General features: G+C 33.4%; 1 protein-coding gene across 1 annotated transcript; it reads left to right on the forward strand.

Moving 5' to 3' along the window:
• Positions 1-931: 931 nt before the first annotated feature.
• On the forward strand, positions 932-15,818 carry LOC140776715 (novel plant SNARE 13-like). The gene is made up of 10 exons (XM_073120532.1): positions 932-1,299; positions 8,890-8,982; positions 9,234-9,327; positions 9,409-9,446; positions 11,312-11,409; positions 12,917-12,996; positions 13,074-13,130; positions 14,607-14,699; positions 14,796-14,870; positions 15,375-15,818. Exons 1-10 carry the CDS (start codon positions 1,223-1,225, stop codon positions 15,480-15,482), a joined length of 813 nt encoding a protein of 270 aa, XP_072976633.1. The 5' UTR covers positions 932-1,222; the 3' UTR covers positions 15,483-15,818.
• The last annotated feature ends 1,918 nt before the right edge of the window (positions 15,819-17,736 follow it).

Below are 17,736 nucleotides of genomic sequence, written 5' to 3' on the forward strand. Positions count from 1 at the left end.
AGTAGTTCAAAACAGTATATAATAATATATTTTTTTACTAATAATATATTACCTATAACTCTATTATAGGTAATAAAAAAGTTCAGAGTGTATATATAAAAAAAAATATTTTAGGATGTAAGTGGAATTATTCCAAAATATTAAACACAATAACAATATAAAGATAAATTTCATGCATTTAATAATGTCATACATATTCTCTCAGTTTGCTCCAATACATGCTAGATATGTAAATAATCTTAGAACTAACTAAAATCTCACTTCAGAAAATTAATTCTCAGGAAAATATTTAACAACGAACGTTCAGCTTACATCAAAGAGTTTTTTTTTTTTTTTTTTTGACTAAACTAGTCCTGTCTCAAAATTATTTTATAGAAATAAGCTATATTCCAAACTTAATATAAAAAAGAGTATGTTTCAATATAGCTGTAAGTTGCTCATAGGTAAAAATGCTAACAAATTTAGCATTTATATATGTAAGATTAACGAAATAAAATGTTAATCTTATTAACATTATAAATATATAAAACACTGAATTAATCAGCGATTTATTTAAATTTTTTTTGATAAAATATAGATAGATTAAGTTAAGTTTGCCTTAGTTACTTTTTAATTGCACGTTTTATATATATATATATATATATATATACATCAAAGGAAGACTTTGAATTGTTAAAATATTTCTTCTTAGATAAGTTAAGCCTTTCACACTGACAATTACAGTGAATTAGAATATTTTGTTATTTAATTTGGTGGCTGTCTATTTCCGTACAAAAAGAACAGTTTGGCAATACTCTGCACTAAATTCCTGCAGCCGGAGATGCGACGAACCGACTCATAAGCCATCATCCCTGAAGTAATCCTAGCCGTCCGATCTCAGTCGGACCGTCCGTCAACTACTTTGATCAATCAACCGCTGCAGTGTTCGCGCTGGGTCATGTTGAACTTGGATAACAAAGTATTGGAGGGAGCTATTCCAGTGATTACGACGGAGCCCTAAGTATACTCGATTCGTTCCTTCCATGATTCGTCCGCCGCAATCGCGGTGACCGCTTGGGTCAGCGATTCCTTTTCCCAGTTCCTAATCCTTGTATCAATGCCGTCTCCTCCCTTCCTATCACTGATGTATTGTTATCCACACGGTTGGTTGAGTCCGCTAATGGTGTAAACTTACGGAATTGGGCGACTTCTGTGAGGGGATTGTGATTTTTTGGGGAAGACAATGGCGAGTAGCTTGCCGATGAGCGCGGAGCTAGAACAGATCGATGGGGAGATCCAAGACATCTTCCGGGTTCTCCAGTAAGATCTCTCTTTCCTTCTATAGCTTAGTCTTTTCGTTCTAATCACGACTCTTGCATTCTATGATAAATGTACCAGATATGTTTTGATGGGAAAAAAAAGAGATTATTTCTAAACTAAATTTTGATGGATTGCAGCATTTGTCTCTCCTAATTGGAGTCTTAAGTCCTTAAGTCAAGGAGTTGAAGGGTCCTGAATTTAAGACCCTAAGATTCTGAATATCAAGAGTCGAGTAGTGACCATTTTGTAATTGTATTGGGATGATTCGTGAGAGAAATAAAAGATAATAATTAGTTTGGTATCTCCTAAATAATCCTTTCATTTCCATCCCCTCTTTTGTTGGTACCTAACAAGAGTGTTAGAGCTTCTGACAAAACTTATATTGCTTCCGCTGCATACATTACAAATAAATCATCAATACCATAAAGAGGTTTATTTGGTTCTATTAATTTAGAGTGCAGCTAGGGGTACACTACAGGAGAGAAAATTTTAGGAAAGACTAGTTAATGGGAGATGATCTTAGCTATGAAGAAAAGGTTTTTATATATAGCAGCATTATTATTAACCATGGATGGCACGAGGGGTACTGCACGACACCCCTCTTAATAGCTTTACCATCGACCTCGTCGTTGAGCTTGCCGTAGCCGTTGGGCTTCGTTGTTGCCGTCGCTGTTGGCCTTCGCCGCTCGCCGTCGCCCGAGCTCATGTCGGGTGCCCTAGCTCGAGGGAGGGGAAGAAAGAGATCGAGATTGAGATCGAGAGAGAGAGATTCGGATTTGCAACTTAAGTTTTAATCGATAAACCCTCTCTCTCTATTCCTCTCCCTCGGGCTAGGGCACCCAACGCAAGCTCGGGCAACAGTGAGCGACAATTGAGAGCAGTGATAACGAAGGCGAGCGGTGACGACGAAGGTATTACCCTTTTCTCTCCTTTTCTTACGGCATGTGCCGTGCCGGCCGACGGTCGTCACGGGCCGTGCCTGTGGCACGGCCATCGTTGTTATTAACATCAAACTATTATTTATCTTCTAATCTTGCATTTATAGGATTGCAGTTTAGATTTTGCCTAAGAACCCAATTAGTTGGTCTAGCCTCATAAGTGGCAACCGGTAAGTTTCAATGTGTATGAGATCTTGAAAGGTTTGAATTAAAAGAAAGAAGGAATAACATTTTAGAGATCAAATATATGAGGTTTGCAAAGAATTGTTGAAGAAAATGTTACCTTTTATGATACAGTGATCCGAGCTTACAACGCATGAAATCCTATATAATTGAAAATGTTGTGCTGGTCTTCCTATATTATACTTATACCTTAAATATGGTCATAAACTTTTAGATCTAGCATGTTGCAAATTCTTATCAACTTAAGTCATCTCAAGTACCTACTAAGTTACATGCCTATCTTTTTCTTGACCCTATAGAGAGGAAATCTCTCATAAATTATAACTAGGATATCATGTTGGTGATGATTGGGGTTGTTTTATTTGTTGACTTCATTCTCTGTTCTCTTCTTATATAAATATAGATAACATAGGTAAAATTTGTCAATCGAGAAACGAGATTGCTTTCTATGAGGGCAAAGATTTTCCGTACTTGTCATAACTCAAATTCATATAAGAGAAGTCTCTCACTAGAGTCAAGTAAAATAGGACTTCTGTCTCCATTAATTTTCATAACTTTGTACATATACTCATTTATTCTCATTGTGTCATCTTTTAATGAGCATTGTCCTGAAAAATGGTTTTAGCATCCACAATGGCAGTCCACTTGCCGGTTTTAGGCCCTTTCACTATATAATGTGTTTGGCTGCCTTGAATGATGCCCAAGTTCATGGTTGATGCCATCCTAAGCCAAAATAATTTATTCTTCAAGTATTTTACACTATGATAGATAGTCATCTTTAAAAAAGATAGGTTTTTCTTTCTTTATTTCTTCTCAATGATGTTACTTTTTATATCATATTCTTTCTTTCTGATTGTTACCATTAATTTGTTTTAGTCATATTTTATTTGAAGAGTATATAAGGTCTATTAAGTTATTAGTTCATAATTTCAACAAATTCGTTGCTCAGTAAGATTGATTTAGAGAAATTGCTTTAGGGTCCAAGGCACTTGCAATCGGCTGAGTGCCATATGCTCTACTAGCTGCTATATATATCCACAAAATGCTTTGTCTAATGTAAAGTAATGAGGAATATTCTTCCACATCTACTAGATCTTGTAACTAGGTGAAACATCCACTTCCAAATACACGTGTCTTTTACATGGATGGAACTCACATGATTCTCACGTGATACATTAGTCAATATTTTTATACGGTTTTGAAGATAAAAACTATAATAAATACAAATAATTTAAACAAAGTATATCCAAATATCACGTATCGCAACAAGTCTTCAGAAATACATATTCTTAAAATGAAATACCTGTGCAGGGGCTATAGATTATCTAATTTTTTAATGAATAGGAAGTGACTAATAATCTATTAGAAATAGCTACTCCTTGATTTCGTTGCCACTCTTCTCTAAATTTGTAAAATATTCTACTAAATGTGATAAGCACAAAGCACATCAAGTATAATCCATAATAGTCTAAGAGTAATATAATACACGATGAATAAGATATAACATGCTAAAAAATATCATAGTAAAATGCATAGTAAATAAATTCTTTCCTAGTGACAACTCATGATTATTATATATCTGAATCCACATTCTACATAATAAGTTCACATAAAGCTACAAGGTCATAATCACAATCCACAAACTTTAAGATTATAAAAATGTTATAACTCATCCTCATGGAGGACAGATAGTCATCTAGCAGTAAAGTCACCTGTACATACTTGACGACGCTGTATATGATCAATAATGTGTGGTTATTAGATTAATGACCTTAGTTCATAAGCCCCAAGGTTCCAAGTATCGAAATTGAGATCGGGATTGGCCGTTCGTATCGATTTGTATATTAAAATAAATTTTAAAATACAGAAAAATTCAAAAATTAAAAAAAAAGATATAAATATAAATTATTTATATATAAATCTAAAAATAAAAAAAATAAAATTTATTTTTTATAATTTTTATCTCCCTCTTTCTACCATTTACACTTTATCCCTCTCATACAAATAAAAATAAATTCTTACTCTCTCCCTTACTAGCTCTCTCTTATCAAGCTCTCTTTTCCAAGCTCTTTTATTAATTTTCTCTCCCACTAACTCTTTCTCCCTCTAATTAACTCTTGCACTACCTCTATCTCACTGACTCGTCTTTCTCTCTCATTAACACTCTCTCTCCCATTCTCCCTTGTTTGACTCCCTTATCTCAATCTCTCCCTCTCCCTCTCCGATTCTCTCCTATCTTTCTCTCCCAATAACTCTCCCTCTCCCTTTACCGACTCCCTTCTCTCTCAGTCTCTCCCTCTTCGATTCTTTTTAGGTATTTTCTCTTTTTCTCTCACTCCCTCCGACGAGCTCGTTTAGCTCTCATTCTCTCTCTCTCTTACTCTTCTCCTCTTTCTCCCTTTTCTCTCCTGATTTCGATTAGTTTTGGCCGATACAGTTGATCCTGACTCGAAATAGATTGGGTATCGACCGATACCAGGCTAAAACCGGTCATTGGACTAGTTTAGACCCTGGACCAGATCCGTTTCGGCCGAGCCCACTTAGGATTGGCCGAAACTTGGAACCATGATAAGTACATATTCTTATCTCTCGCCACATACTCCTGCAGGATCACGAGTACATAGTTTGAGGACTTCATAACCCTATATTATTGGGTACTCGAGCTATAATTCTAATCTCCTAATCGTATTTTTTGTTATCGTCAAATGTCTAGTGTTCGTAAAGGACAGTGTTTGTTGTCGGCGACACGTGGCGGACACGTTGCGAAGTATCCGTTATTAAAAAATAAAATTTAAAATCTATTTCGGACACGTCGGGACACTCTAGCGACACGTTAGGACATGCCGTGGACGACATGCCAATGCATTTCGGGTTTATGGGTGCAGGCTTTCAATTTTTTTTAAAATACCCGATCCAATAACCGGTTAAACTAAAACCTAGAAACCCAAAATTTCCAAATCCCTACCGTACCTACGTATTCTCCTCTTGGGTTTTGGTTTTCTACCACTTGTGTTGGGACACTTGTTTAAAACAGTGACAGAAATTTCAAAAACAGCAACACATGTTAGTTTAAAACAGTGAAAGAAATTTAAAAAAGTTGGCACTTGTTAGTTTAAAACAGTGACACTTGTTAGTTGATATATGTGTACTTTACACCATTAGATCCAAAATTTTCTATTTCTGTTAATTAAGATTGTTAATTACTTAATTCAGAAATTAATTCAGTAATTATATGATAATATGTTTTTTCTCTGTTTCTTATTACTTAATTCCTCTAGTTAATTTAGAACTTAAGATTGTTAATTACTTAATTTTCTCTGTTTTTGTTGAATTTTTTTTAAGTAAAATGTGTTACTGTTAATCACTTAATTTGTTGATTACCAGTGAGTTAACTTTTAGGTTTAATTTGTTTCTGACATCTTTGTTGAATTAGTGAATTACTGAAACAAGGAATTAGTTAATTAGTTATTAGAGTGCTAGTGTAATGTATATTAGTTACAACTTACATATAAGTATATAATGTATATTATATATTTGTATTATATATGTTTTTATAATTTTTTTATATTAAAAATGCTAGATCGCTTTGTCACTTGCCTTGTCGCTTGCCTTCTGCTTAGGCGCTAGATGGTGGGGTGACCATCTACCACTTGCGGCTGCCTAATAGGGTTAAAATAGGAATAACAATTTCTATTTGTTATTTTTAGGAATAACTATTCTTATGCTCACTTGTATTCTAGAATAATAGTAATAATTATTTTTGATGTGATATAAAGTGAAGGAAAAGATAGAAAAATAGTATTCTATTTCTTCTAAAATTAATAAAATTATCTTTTGATTTGACATAAAATAGATTGATGAGATAGATTAACTATTAAATGGGATGGCTCTATGTACGCCATGCATGCCATTCATATATGCATTATCATTCGATACATCTGCTATGCTTTTGTATTGTGCCATAATTTGTGCAATGCTTTGGAGGCCACTAGCTGTGTAATGCTTAATCTCTACTGTGCATTACTTGAGAAGTTGTTGCTATGTGCACAATGGGGGAGAGTTTGTCGGTAGGTGCGCATTGCTTGAGATATCATCGGTACATGTGCAATGCTTGATAATTACTCATGCAATGCTTGCTATATGTGCAATACTTCATATTAACTATTTTATAAGCAATTGGTTATGTTTGTCATGGACTATATATTATGAAATAGGTGCGCAATGATTATAAAAATATATTATGATAATTGTAATATATTTAAATTTTATTAGTATCTATACTTTATATTAAATTCTACATATTTAGTGCTTATAATGAAAAATATTTTAGATATTATTATATTTTATAGTCACCAATAATAAAATTTTATTTTACATGGAAAATGTCTTTTTTATTTTATCTTAAAAATAAGATTAATAATAATATTAAAATATACACTTTCATATATTTATTTTTTTCTTAAATTCTTATTTCATTATTTAAATAAAGAAAGATTTGATTGGGTTAACACATAGTTTAAATAGTAAATTTATTATACATAGTTTAGATAGTAAATATATTATTTTATATTTGGATAAATATTTAATTCGATAACATATATGTTTATTTATATTATACTTTTGATGCTATTAGTAGATATAAAAATTATTCTAATAATAAGATATTTATAATCTTATTTTTGTAATATCAAATTAAACATTATATTATTAAGAAATTATATATATATATATATATATATATATATATATAGGATTAAAAATATTTAATAATAATAGTACTTTTTAAATGTACTTATTTTCATGGAATATTAGATTATTGACATTTATACTTTTTAAGTTAAATTTTATTTATTTAGTGTAAAATAAAAAATATTATAAACATTAGATTATAAATATATTTTTGTTATGTCCAACTAAATATTGTATTATTAAGCAATTATGTAATATATAAACTTAAGTTTAGAATTTAGAATAATAATAGTAATAATATTATCATATTATTATATGAGGTGGTATTATGTATTATAGGTGTTTGAGAGAGAGATAAGTGATTAATTATGATAAGATATTGATAAGATGTTTAGAAGAGGAGAGTGGAGAGATAAATTATGATAAGACAACGATAAGATGCTTGAGAGAGATGAGAGAGAAGTAATGATTTATAGTATGATATTTGAGAAAACTTGTAGTCAAATGTTTAAAAGAGAAGAAAGTGGAGAGTTGAATTATAATCAAACAATGATAAGATGTTTGAGAGATGAGAGATGAGTGAGGAGTGATGAATCATAATAAGATATTGAGAGAACTTGTAGTCAAGTCAATGGTAAATTGAGAATGGGGTTAGTGTGTGGTATAAGATGTATGATGTATGATAAGTAGTATTTATATTTTGGAATAGAACTATTATAATGTTTAGCTGCTATTCTAGAAGGAGTTGTATTCTAAAATTAGGAAAAAGATATTCCAGAAGTGAATTGGGGCTTAAGTTCATCGGAGTCACAAGGTATCAAAAGTTCCAAACATGGAGACCTACAACTTCGACCAACAGAGGAAAACATAATGGGCTAGAGCATGCGATTGAAATTGTTGTCAGTGGCCGGACATCAGTCGGGAAATTGGCGGTGAGAGGCTAGTAGGTTTCATGGTGTAGCCTCCCTCGCACACCTTGGGATCCCAATAATGGTACCTGCAACACAAGGGCGATGAGATACAGATTTTTTAGACCAGTGCAATGTTGCTATGAGGTCGGCGCCAGGAGAATTTCTTCGACAAAGATCAAATATAAAAATTGTAATGAAGGGTAATCGGCATGAGAACTCACTCGGATTGAGAGATGGAGTCCTTTTGCTCTGGTGATGCTCCAACTGCGTGCGCACTCCAATGAACACCTTCAATTGAGAAGGGAAAACGTGGGGAGATTGAGGGAAAAGGAGAAGACGATGTGGGGAAGGAGGATTTTCTATGTTTAAAAACAGAGGTCGTGGGGTTAAGGTTTGACACAGTCACTCCCCCGGCGATCTTGCTGAGATCGTCGTGCTCCCACCTCTCCCATAACCATTATGAGTGAGCCGGTGCATGTGTCATGTAAATCATTTGATTTGATATAGCTTTTACCGGTGTTACTCTAGGAGTCCAAATAGTTGGCATACCCAATTGGCCCAACTGATCAATGCTTGGCAGAGCTGAAAGGTTGTATGCTATATATGGGTTTAGAAATTGCTAAAAATTTAAAACCTCTGCGAAGAATTTTAGGTCCATTTGGCACCATATAGCAAGAGATTCGGATGAAAATTCACACTAAGATATAGTATTTTCTTTTATGCACTTCTACCACATTGTAGGACTTGGACATATTGTTTGCATTCAGCTTTTGCTTATAAATTGCTACTTTAGATTGCTTGAATATTTTATTTCAAGTATGTCATTGGTTCTGCTCCTTCATTTTGTGAAACTGTTCCTTTTGCTGCAGAAATGGATTCCAGAAATTGGACAAGATTAAGGACCCTAATAGACAGTCCAAGCAGTTGGAGGAGCTCACTGGAAAAATGAGGGAGTGTAAACGGTAGGTCAAATTAACTTGTTCTCTGTATTCTCCAGTATTGCAGAATCTTCACAGACTATTTCAGCTTTTAATATCTGTTATATTTACTATATAGTAGTTCACATAGGCATCTGAACTAATGACAACGAATGCACTTTATTACTTGTGACTTATTCCAATTGGAACTAATTGTTAACTTCCAGTGCGAAATTTTGTTTTGACAACCCATCTTGGAGCATGTGTATGTAACAGTTGCAGAACTTGCTTTACAGTTTAGTCAAAGAATTTGATCGTGTACTTAAAGATGAAGAGAGTCAAAATCCTCCTGAGGTTAATAAGCAGCTTAATGAGAAGAAGCAATCCATGGTTGTAATTTCATCTTACCTTGTGTTCTCTTCAGTTCGTCTATTTTTGCTCCAATCTTATCAGTTTCCTGCCTTATGACAGATCAAAGAGCTAAATTCATATGTTGCCTTGAGGAAAACGTAAGTCTTGAAATATTTAGTGCAAAAACAAGTTTATTTATCTTATCTTCCCTTTTCTTGTTGTACTTTACAATACAAATTTTATAGTGAAAGAATACTGAGGTTCCTATTCAAGATGTTCTATTAGTCTTGTCAAACTATTGCTATTCAGATGTTTGTTGGTGTATGTACTGTTATCAATATATTGTTTCTTTGTACTTGAATATGATCATGTGAGCAATACAAAGATTATATTTACTATTTCAGGGAAAAATCATTTTCTTTGAATGCTTAGATATGTGAAATGTCATGTACTTGCAAGGTTACAATAGAAAATGCTTAGAGAGTCTTTAATTGAGATCCATCTTGGGAAGATTAGGAAAAAGGAAAATAGAATATGCACTTTATGGATTTTATTTGTCAATTGTTCTACCTTGTTTCCTAAGTTTAGTTGGCTTATGAGGCTCTTAAATTGGTTAAAATGTTTCATTCACATAGTTTGAGTCCTAAGTTTCAGAGCTATCAAGACCTCAGTTTGGCCATAGTAATATTTTTCCACATTGAAATGTAGAGGCTTTATGGCCTTGAAAAGATCTCCATTAGCAAAGAATCATCCCAAAGTGCTTTAATGCAATTAATTATGTTTTCTAACCACATTTTTCTCCTGTTGTGTTTTTGTTAGCAGAATTTACTTGAACAAGTAGAATTGTTAAATTTTAAACTAGTACCATTATACATGGCATACCCCGTACTTTCAGTTTGTAACAGTTATGACTTTATAACGATTGACAAAGTCCCATATACTGGAAGAGTAGTTTGATAAAGGTTCTGAGCGTTCTCCAACTGATCATGCTAACAATTTCCAGTGAGGTGTCAACTTTTCCATTATTGAAGTAGAGCAAGCTTTAAGAGGAAGGGGAAGGACAGCCTTCGGACTTGTTCTATTGTCTCATATTATTATTACTACCATCGCTACCTCTACTACTATTGTTATGATTGTACTATTATATGTGAGCTGCTAATTACTTGAGCCATTTATAAATGGTAACTGGTGGGAATAAAAAACTGGAAAGTAAGCATGTGATTGCTTCATCTGCTGGAAAAAAAAAGTTTTGCATCATGGTTTAAGAGATGCTGTGCATTATGGTTTGCTTTAGTAAACAAAGATAGAAGTTCTGGTTTCTGGATTTCTTCTCAAATTTATCTTATATTCTGTCTTTCAAACTATTCGCCGAACTTCTTGTCGTACTTTTAATACAGAATATTTGTTTTGTTGAATATGAATAGGAACAGTCTTTCTTGGGCAAATTGAAGATTAGTGTTTGTGATCAGTATTACCAACATATTATTCTAGACTTGCTCAACTTTTAAGGTTTCTGTGATACTGTGATGTTCTCCTAATATTCGTCATTTACTAATATAACTAGCATGATGTCATTTCTAAAAGGCTATGGAGATACACGTTAGTTTCATTGTTATCAACTTATCTTAATACATAGCTGCCAAGTTTTTTCTATCCGATTGTGGTTAATACTAGTTGACATTTGGTTTCCTTGATTGGAAATTAAATCAAATTACCATTTTATGGTGTTTTAGTTTCTCTGCAATTTTAGGGTCAATGTATCCTTTTGTTAATTTTTAATATTGCGCATTTTATATTAGTTGCATTTGCAGCAACATCCCATATCAGGAATAGTGGGAGAGGAGACATTGACATATTTTTGTTTTCTTATTGTTAAGTTTTAGCCTTTCGTTATGTAACCAAATTGATCTTCTATAGTGTCCAAATTTCTTCTCTTGAATCATTTTCATGAAAGTGTATCCTCTTCTATTCTTGACTTGTTCCTTATTGATATCTATTTTCTCCAACGATGATTAACCTGCAGGTACCAAAGTAGCCTCGGTAACAAAAGAGTTGAACTGTTTGATATGGGTGCCGGAAGTAGTGATCCTGTTGCTGAGGACAATGTGCAAATGGCATCAGGTGATCCTTAATTTCTTCACATTTCAGTGACACTGGAGGAGCTCATTGTGTTTTGTTATTACTTATTAGTAGTACTACAAATTTTGTACAAGTATATTAAGAGGTAGTAGGTATGTTGATGATCTAATGAGGTTGAAGATTCTACATTAAGGGATGCATTGGAGGAGTATACATAGTTGCGTTAGCATTTTATTGAAGCAAAGGATTAGGTGGCATCTCTGTTTGCTATGGAAATTTAAAACTTGGTGCTTAATTATGCTAATAGTGTCGACCCAGAAATTACCAGCTGTTTGGACTTTACATATGAGAATCATTGAGAAGATGCTATATGTCAACACTTGAAACAGTGCCATGTATGATTAGCTCATTGATAAGATAGGAATAGTAGGTGTCAAGTTGATTTTCAGAGCTTATGATATACAGCATACTGGATGTTGCATTTGATACTTAGAATTAAAGTACTAGGAAAGAAGGATAAAATGTGTTCATGAAGGTGTAATTACCTAATTGATGCCTAGAATAAATATCGAAGTTAAATCATGTTTTGGACTACTTTAGTGATTGTTAATGCAGTTCCATGTGAATATTTACTAGGACAAGTTTCCAGTATTCTGAGATTGAAGTATCGCTTGCTTTCGTATACATAGTGAGGTTCACTAGGATTCTTGAGATAGCTTACACGTGCGTAGTAAATTCTGACATACAAGATTAGATTTATTTATGCATGCAAGTCCTAGTATCACGAAAGGTAAGGGTATTTGCTAAATAGTAAATATATGTGTTGGAACTGGCCAACTGGGAAACTGTGACTTGAAAGTACATATCCAACACATGATAGGTAAAAAACAACCAATGAAACAATTAAGCAAGGTTATAGGGTGCTATTTTTTTATGTCTGGGGTATCTAAGCATTCCTGACAATATTATTCATGTTAATGTCTGTTTCTAGTTTGAATGATGAATTGTCCAAGCAACCAATATAAGAGGATAGATAGTTATCATATCTGATGATTAGACATGCCTACTGGCTAATGAATTTTATGATTTAATGGACATGCAATCCTTGTTACTGTGTCCAGTCTTTATATGCACAGTGAATTAGATATTTTTTCTTCATATATATGGCTGCTAGAAGTTGGCCATTCAGTTCTTGATTTCTAGTAGTGAGTTTTTAATAGATGCGTGATCTTCCCACTGCTTCCCCCTCTCTATAGTCTGCGTGCACAAAGTGCTCGTCTCACACACAAGAACCGGAAGGAATATGCAGCTCCATTCACATCCATCTTGTGGACTGGAAATCTCTTCTCGGTTTCCATATTTGGGGTTATGCATTGCAGTGTCTGTCTTTGCAGAAATTCCTTTCCTCATGTCTTGTTGTTTTCCTTTATTTTCAGCTCTTTTGAAGCTTCACATCTCTAGCAACTAATTGTGTATACATAAACTTGAGTTTTCTAGTAGTAGTTGAGATATGCATCTCATAATGGTTCTTAATTGTTTCATGTTTCAGCGATGTCTAACCAAGAACTCGTTGATGCTGGAAGGAAGAAAATGGATGAGACTGATCAGGCTATTGAACGTTCAAAAATGGTGCAGTGTTAACTTGCAATTTCTTTTGTCTCTCATCCTTTCACTTTCTAGATTTTCATCTGAAAGTTGTCTTGCAGGTCGTTGAGCAAACTGTTGAAGTAGGAGCTCAAACTGCTGCAAATCTTAAGGGGCAAGTAAGTTGATTTTGGAATATTTATTATTGCATCATTGAAAGTGAGGAGTCTTGTATTTGTTAAAAGGGCATGAACAAATTTAGGTAACTTTACTTGCTTGCCACCTTACACTTTGCCTGCTGTTTCAGTTATAATGGGCCTAGTTGCATATGTTTGCAATTTGATTTAGTGCTATGCTGGATCTTTTTTGACATGCTTGTAAGAAGAAAATCAAGTGATTATGATCAAATTAATTACAAAATGTTACAAGCCAGATTAAACTGATCTAGACGTAAGAAAATTATGATTATTTTATGGGTGGTAGCCTCACAAGTTACAGATCTAATAGCTTTGGTTTATATGATTTTGAGGTTGGAGTGAAAAGATAAAAATAAAACAGTGAGAAAAGGTCAGAATGGGATAGAATTGGAAATATCTAACGTTATGACATTTGTCGAAGAGTGGCAGACGACCAAGGGTGGTGGTAGACGATTATAAGGTACGGTGATTCGTGGGGAAATGTGATGGCTAGAATTTGGAAGCTTAGAAGGGTTCTACTGTTAAGATCTATTCATATGAAGATAAAGATAATTTAACGGTTATGATAAAACAAGAAATACGATAATAACAAATTGGCTAAACTTAATAAATTTCTGAATATTTGGATGACTAAAAAAAAGTCCAATCTCTCATATATATGTATATATATAGAGGTCGGGTATAATGAGCCATACTAGGATTAATCCTAAAGGTTTACATGACTCGAACTAGGATTTGCTTTAAAAGCTTATATGACTTAATTGGACTTACTTGAAAGGCTTGCATGATTTAATTAGACTTGTCTTAAGAGGCTTACATGATTTAACTAGGCTTACATAAGAGATAAATATAAATTAATTAAAAAACAAATAGATTTGATCTATCGAATCCAATATCCTTATGATGTGATTCAACGTGATCTGGTTCGCATGACAAAACCTCCTCTACCAAAAGCAGCTAGCTCAGGCCTTCTTTTTAAGTATCCACTATATTCATTATATTTTCATGTTTGCTAGACTCCTTGGTTTTATTAGTATCTCACACAAAGCAGATACAAAAGGGTACTTTTCGACCTATCCAATTTACAGTTGTCAACTTGGAAAGGTCTGTTCCTTTCCTGCATTAGCATAGCCAAAAAGAAAAGAAACAAATGGCATCAGGGGAAAAAAAATAAAAAACAAAAAAAAATCTCCCCAAGCTACTATAGTCTCCTGCTCGTGTACAATCATTTTCCATGGACCTGATCTAGTCGTTTCCAATTCATGTTACCTTCGTTTTTCATATGCAGTAATTTTCATTTGACCAGGCTTGCTTTGGTCCAGCCTGGTCAGTTGAGAACCCTAGAAGCCTAAGATGCTAGCATGCATATACACATAGTTCTGATGATAAATGAATTTTTCTCGACTTCCAGTTTATGCTGTTTTCATGCCCAGAGTGGTTAATGCTATGATTCTGCAGACTGAACAAATGGGTCGCATTGTCAATGAGCTGGATACAATTCAGTTTTCTATTAAGAAGGCTTCTCAACTGGTGAAAGAGATTGGTCGTCAGGTTGGCTCTGATCCACATTCTAACATATACATCCATAGTTTTCTTCTCACGTAATCTCAGTTGCTCCCTCATAAATGTCATAACTCGTGCTTCCAGATGGCTACTGATAAGTGCATCATGGCATTGCTATTTCTGATTGTTTGTGGTGTAATTGCGATCATCATTGTAAAGGTATGCTTCTCCAGAGCTTTTCTTAATGATATATGAGGATAAAAGGTTTATCATGTTACGTATTATCTAATATTTAAATAGTTTGTTAATAAAAATCTTCATATACCACATAGCTGAAATTTGAAAGTAGAAACCTAATTAGTAGTAGGTACGTTTAGCAATTTTTTAACTCAACCTACTCTCTCTATTTGATATTGTCATTTTGAATGTTTTGTTGATACTTATGATTTGTTAAGATATTCCCCATGGCCTGACTGATGATTACGAAGAAAATCTCTCTCATGCCTATGCTTGCTCTTTCCCACTTTCTCCCTTGTAGACCTATTATTACTTCAATGAAACATATTGTTCTGTTGATATCTGGTGAACCTACACTTGTATCGACTGTAACTGTTGCACAAGATACTTAGACATGCATGATGCATTAATATCTATAAATTTTATTTGATTGGATTTATGCCAGCAAATTCTTTCCCCTTTTCGAAAAATTGCTTATCTTGCCAGATCGTCAACCCACATAACAAAAACATCAGAGATATTCCTGGATTGGCACCGCCTGCTCAAACTACAAGAAGATTATTGTCAACCAAAGCTTTCCACAGATTCCAGTAGTGTTTGTGATAGGAGTACTGTCAGTATATATGTATACCCCCACGTATTTGGTGTTTATTTTTGGAGTTTTTGACCATATTAAGTTTAACGGAAATAGATGATGGGCCATCACAGACTTCAGTTTTTTCTCCGCTTGTATAGTAATGCCTCACTTTGTCACCGTTCTTGTGGTTTGTCTCTTGTTCCTTGATTGACCATCAGTTCAAGAATTTACCTGTACTTCATTACTCGGTGCTGTATTTAGCTGGGCCTCTCCTTTGATGTACACGAGTTTTTATCTTCATGAAGTAGAGAAGGAACTATTACAAGGGAGTCACACAAAGTTATTGCCTGATATATGAACTTGTCTATTAATTTTCTCTGTGATACCGTGGATTCAATTTGTCATCTTACTTTCTGGCCATAATTACTATAATAGAGAAAAATTCAAGTACGTACGTGCCTCCTTGGTTTTGGTTGACGCAAGTTGGTCATCTCATTCACGAGTGGTGATCGTTCATATTTTTCATGTTGGTAGAGAAAAATTCAACTGCCGTGTGTCAAATTCATTGAAAATTTCTTTCAAACCACTATTAAGACGAGCAAAGCATGATGGGTGTTTAGTTTTTGTGGCCATATGTAATCAATATGCCTCTCCCGCAGCATACCGTTATTTTCAGTTTCTGAGGACATAATTTTCCATGGTGATATTTTCTTCCAAAGTATAATAATCCACCATTATTATTATTTTTTCATACGCTAATACTGAATTTGACTAACTCTTAACCTGCTTATTGCGAGTATATGGTGTCAGATTCATAATTGTACGAAATATTGACTATTTATGCACCAGACTTTTTATTCATTGGAAATGACAATTTCAATGGGATTTTTAATTATATATCCTGGGAAATTTTTGGTACTACAGCGAGCTCTTTCGAACCAACCTTAAGGCAGGTTGTGTTAAAATAGGGATTATTCAACCCTTTGAATTATTGTCATCTTTTGAATATTTTTCTTTACACATAAATTTTCTAAATTATTACGCAAATCCTTCTATTGTTAGTTTATTATTATTTTTATTGATAAATTGTTACATGTAAATGACATGGGCAACAATGTAATCATTTTATATTTAATTTTAATGGGAAGAAGAAAGAAATTTTTTTAATATACTAAAGAAAATAGAGGGATATTATGTTATTTCACCTCTTTCAATCTATAGGGAATTGTACTAAAGAAAAGTCCAAAGGTACGAGTGGATATAAAAAATAGTTCAGGGTCTAAGTAGATTATGTTGCTAAAATATCATGCAATCTTTGTTGTTTTACTCAAACAATCTGGAAAAGATTAATGCACGCAATCCAGTAGAAGACATCCAGACGTTAAAAAGAAATTAGAGATAGAGATGAATGAAGAATTCTACGTGCGCACGAATCCAGCAAGGAGAACTTTTGGCCCAGTACTTATCTATCCACCTCACTACCATGTCATCCAATCATCCCATTTGCTCTCACAATCTTCGCAACTAATTTCTCCTATTTTATTTTATATTTCTACTTTATTCCTAGTATAATAAAATAGTCATAAGTTAGAATCTAATTATCACTAAACAACGAAAGAAGATCGACTCAGTATCTTGATACCTTAATTTATAAAGATTGATTGTAATCCTCAATAATGAGGGTTGATTACTATAATATCTATTAATTTGCAATACAATATGACTTGCCCTTTTCTTTTGTGGTAGTAACGTTGTTAGAACTAAGATTTCCTATCTATCTCATCAGAATGGGAGCATTAAAATGGAAATTGGACTCTAATTAAGCTATATTTATAGTTTTGACTTTGGAGAACAACAAAGATCCTAGTCATCAGTAATATTATCAGACTATTTCAGGGACGAGAAGGATTTATTTATTTATTTGGGCAGGCAAAAAGAGTGAAATTAGCTATGACATCTGAGTAGATATCCGCACAACTTTATTTATTATGGGCAAGTTTTAGTTTAAACATCCTATGATTTAGTCTGACATCAACTTACTCATATTTTAAACTTAAAAGAGGAATTTGCACACGACACTCTGCCATTTTAACAAAATTGTGATTTATTTTTATATTTTTACTATTTGTAAATAGAACCTTAAAATTTAACGAATACGTGTAAATAAAATACCTTGCTATTAGATCTATTAACTAAACTTAATTAAATATCTAGATTAAGTTAATTATGTTAAGAAGATTATAAAAAAAAAATACCCTTTACTAGCCCAAT

The sequence above is a fragment of the Typha angustifolia genome, chromosome 14 (genome assembly GCF_048772165.1).
Source record: "Typha angustifolia cultivar Huaian chromosome 14, ASM4877216v1, whole genome shotgun sequence".
NCBI lineage: Eukaryota > Viridiplantae > Streptophyta > Magnoliopsida > Poales > Typhaceae > Typha > Typha angustifolia.

Bases quoted from the DNA above. Each gene is read 5' to 3' on its own strand.
- LOC140776715 (XM_073120532.1), top strand. From the start codon at position 1,223: ATGGCGAGTAGCTTGCCGATGAGCGCGGAGCTAGAACAGATCGATGGG. The intron at 8,983-9,233 runs GTAGGTCAAATT...CTTGCTTTACAG, and splicing joins AAAATGAGGGAGTGTAAACG to TTTAGTCAAAGAATTTGATC. The intron at 14,700-14,795 runs GTTGGCTCTGAT...TCGTGCTTCCAG, and splicing joins TGAAAGAGATTGGTCGTCAG to ATGGCTACTGATAAGTGCAT.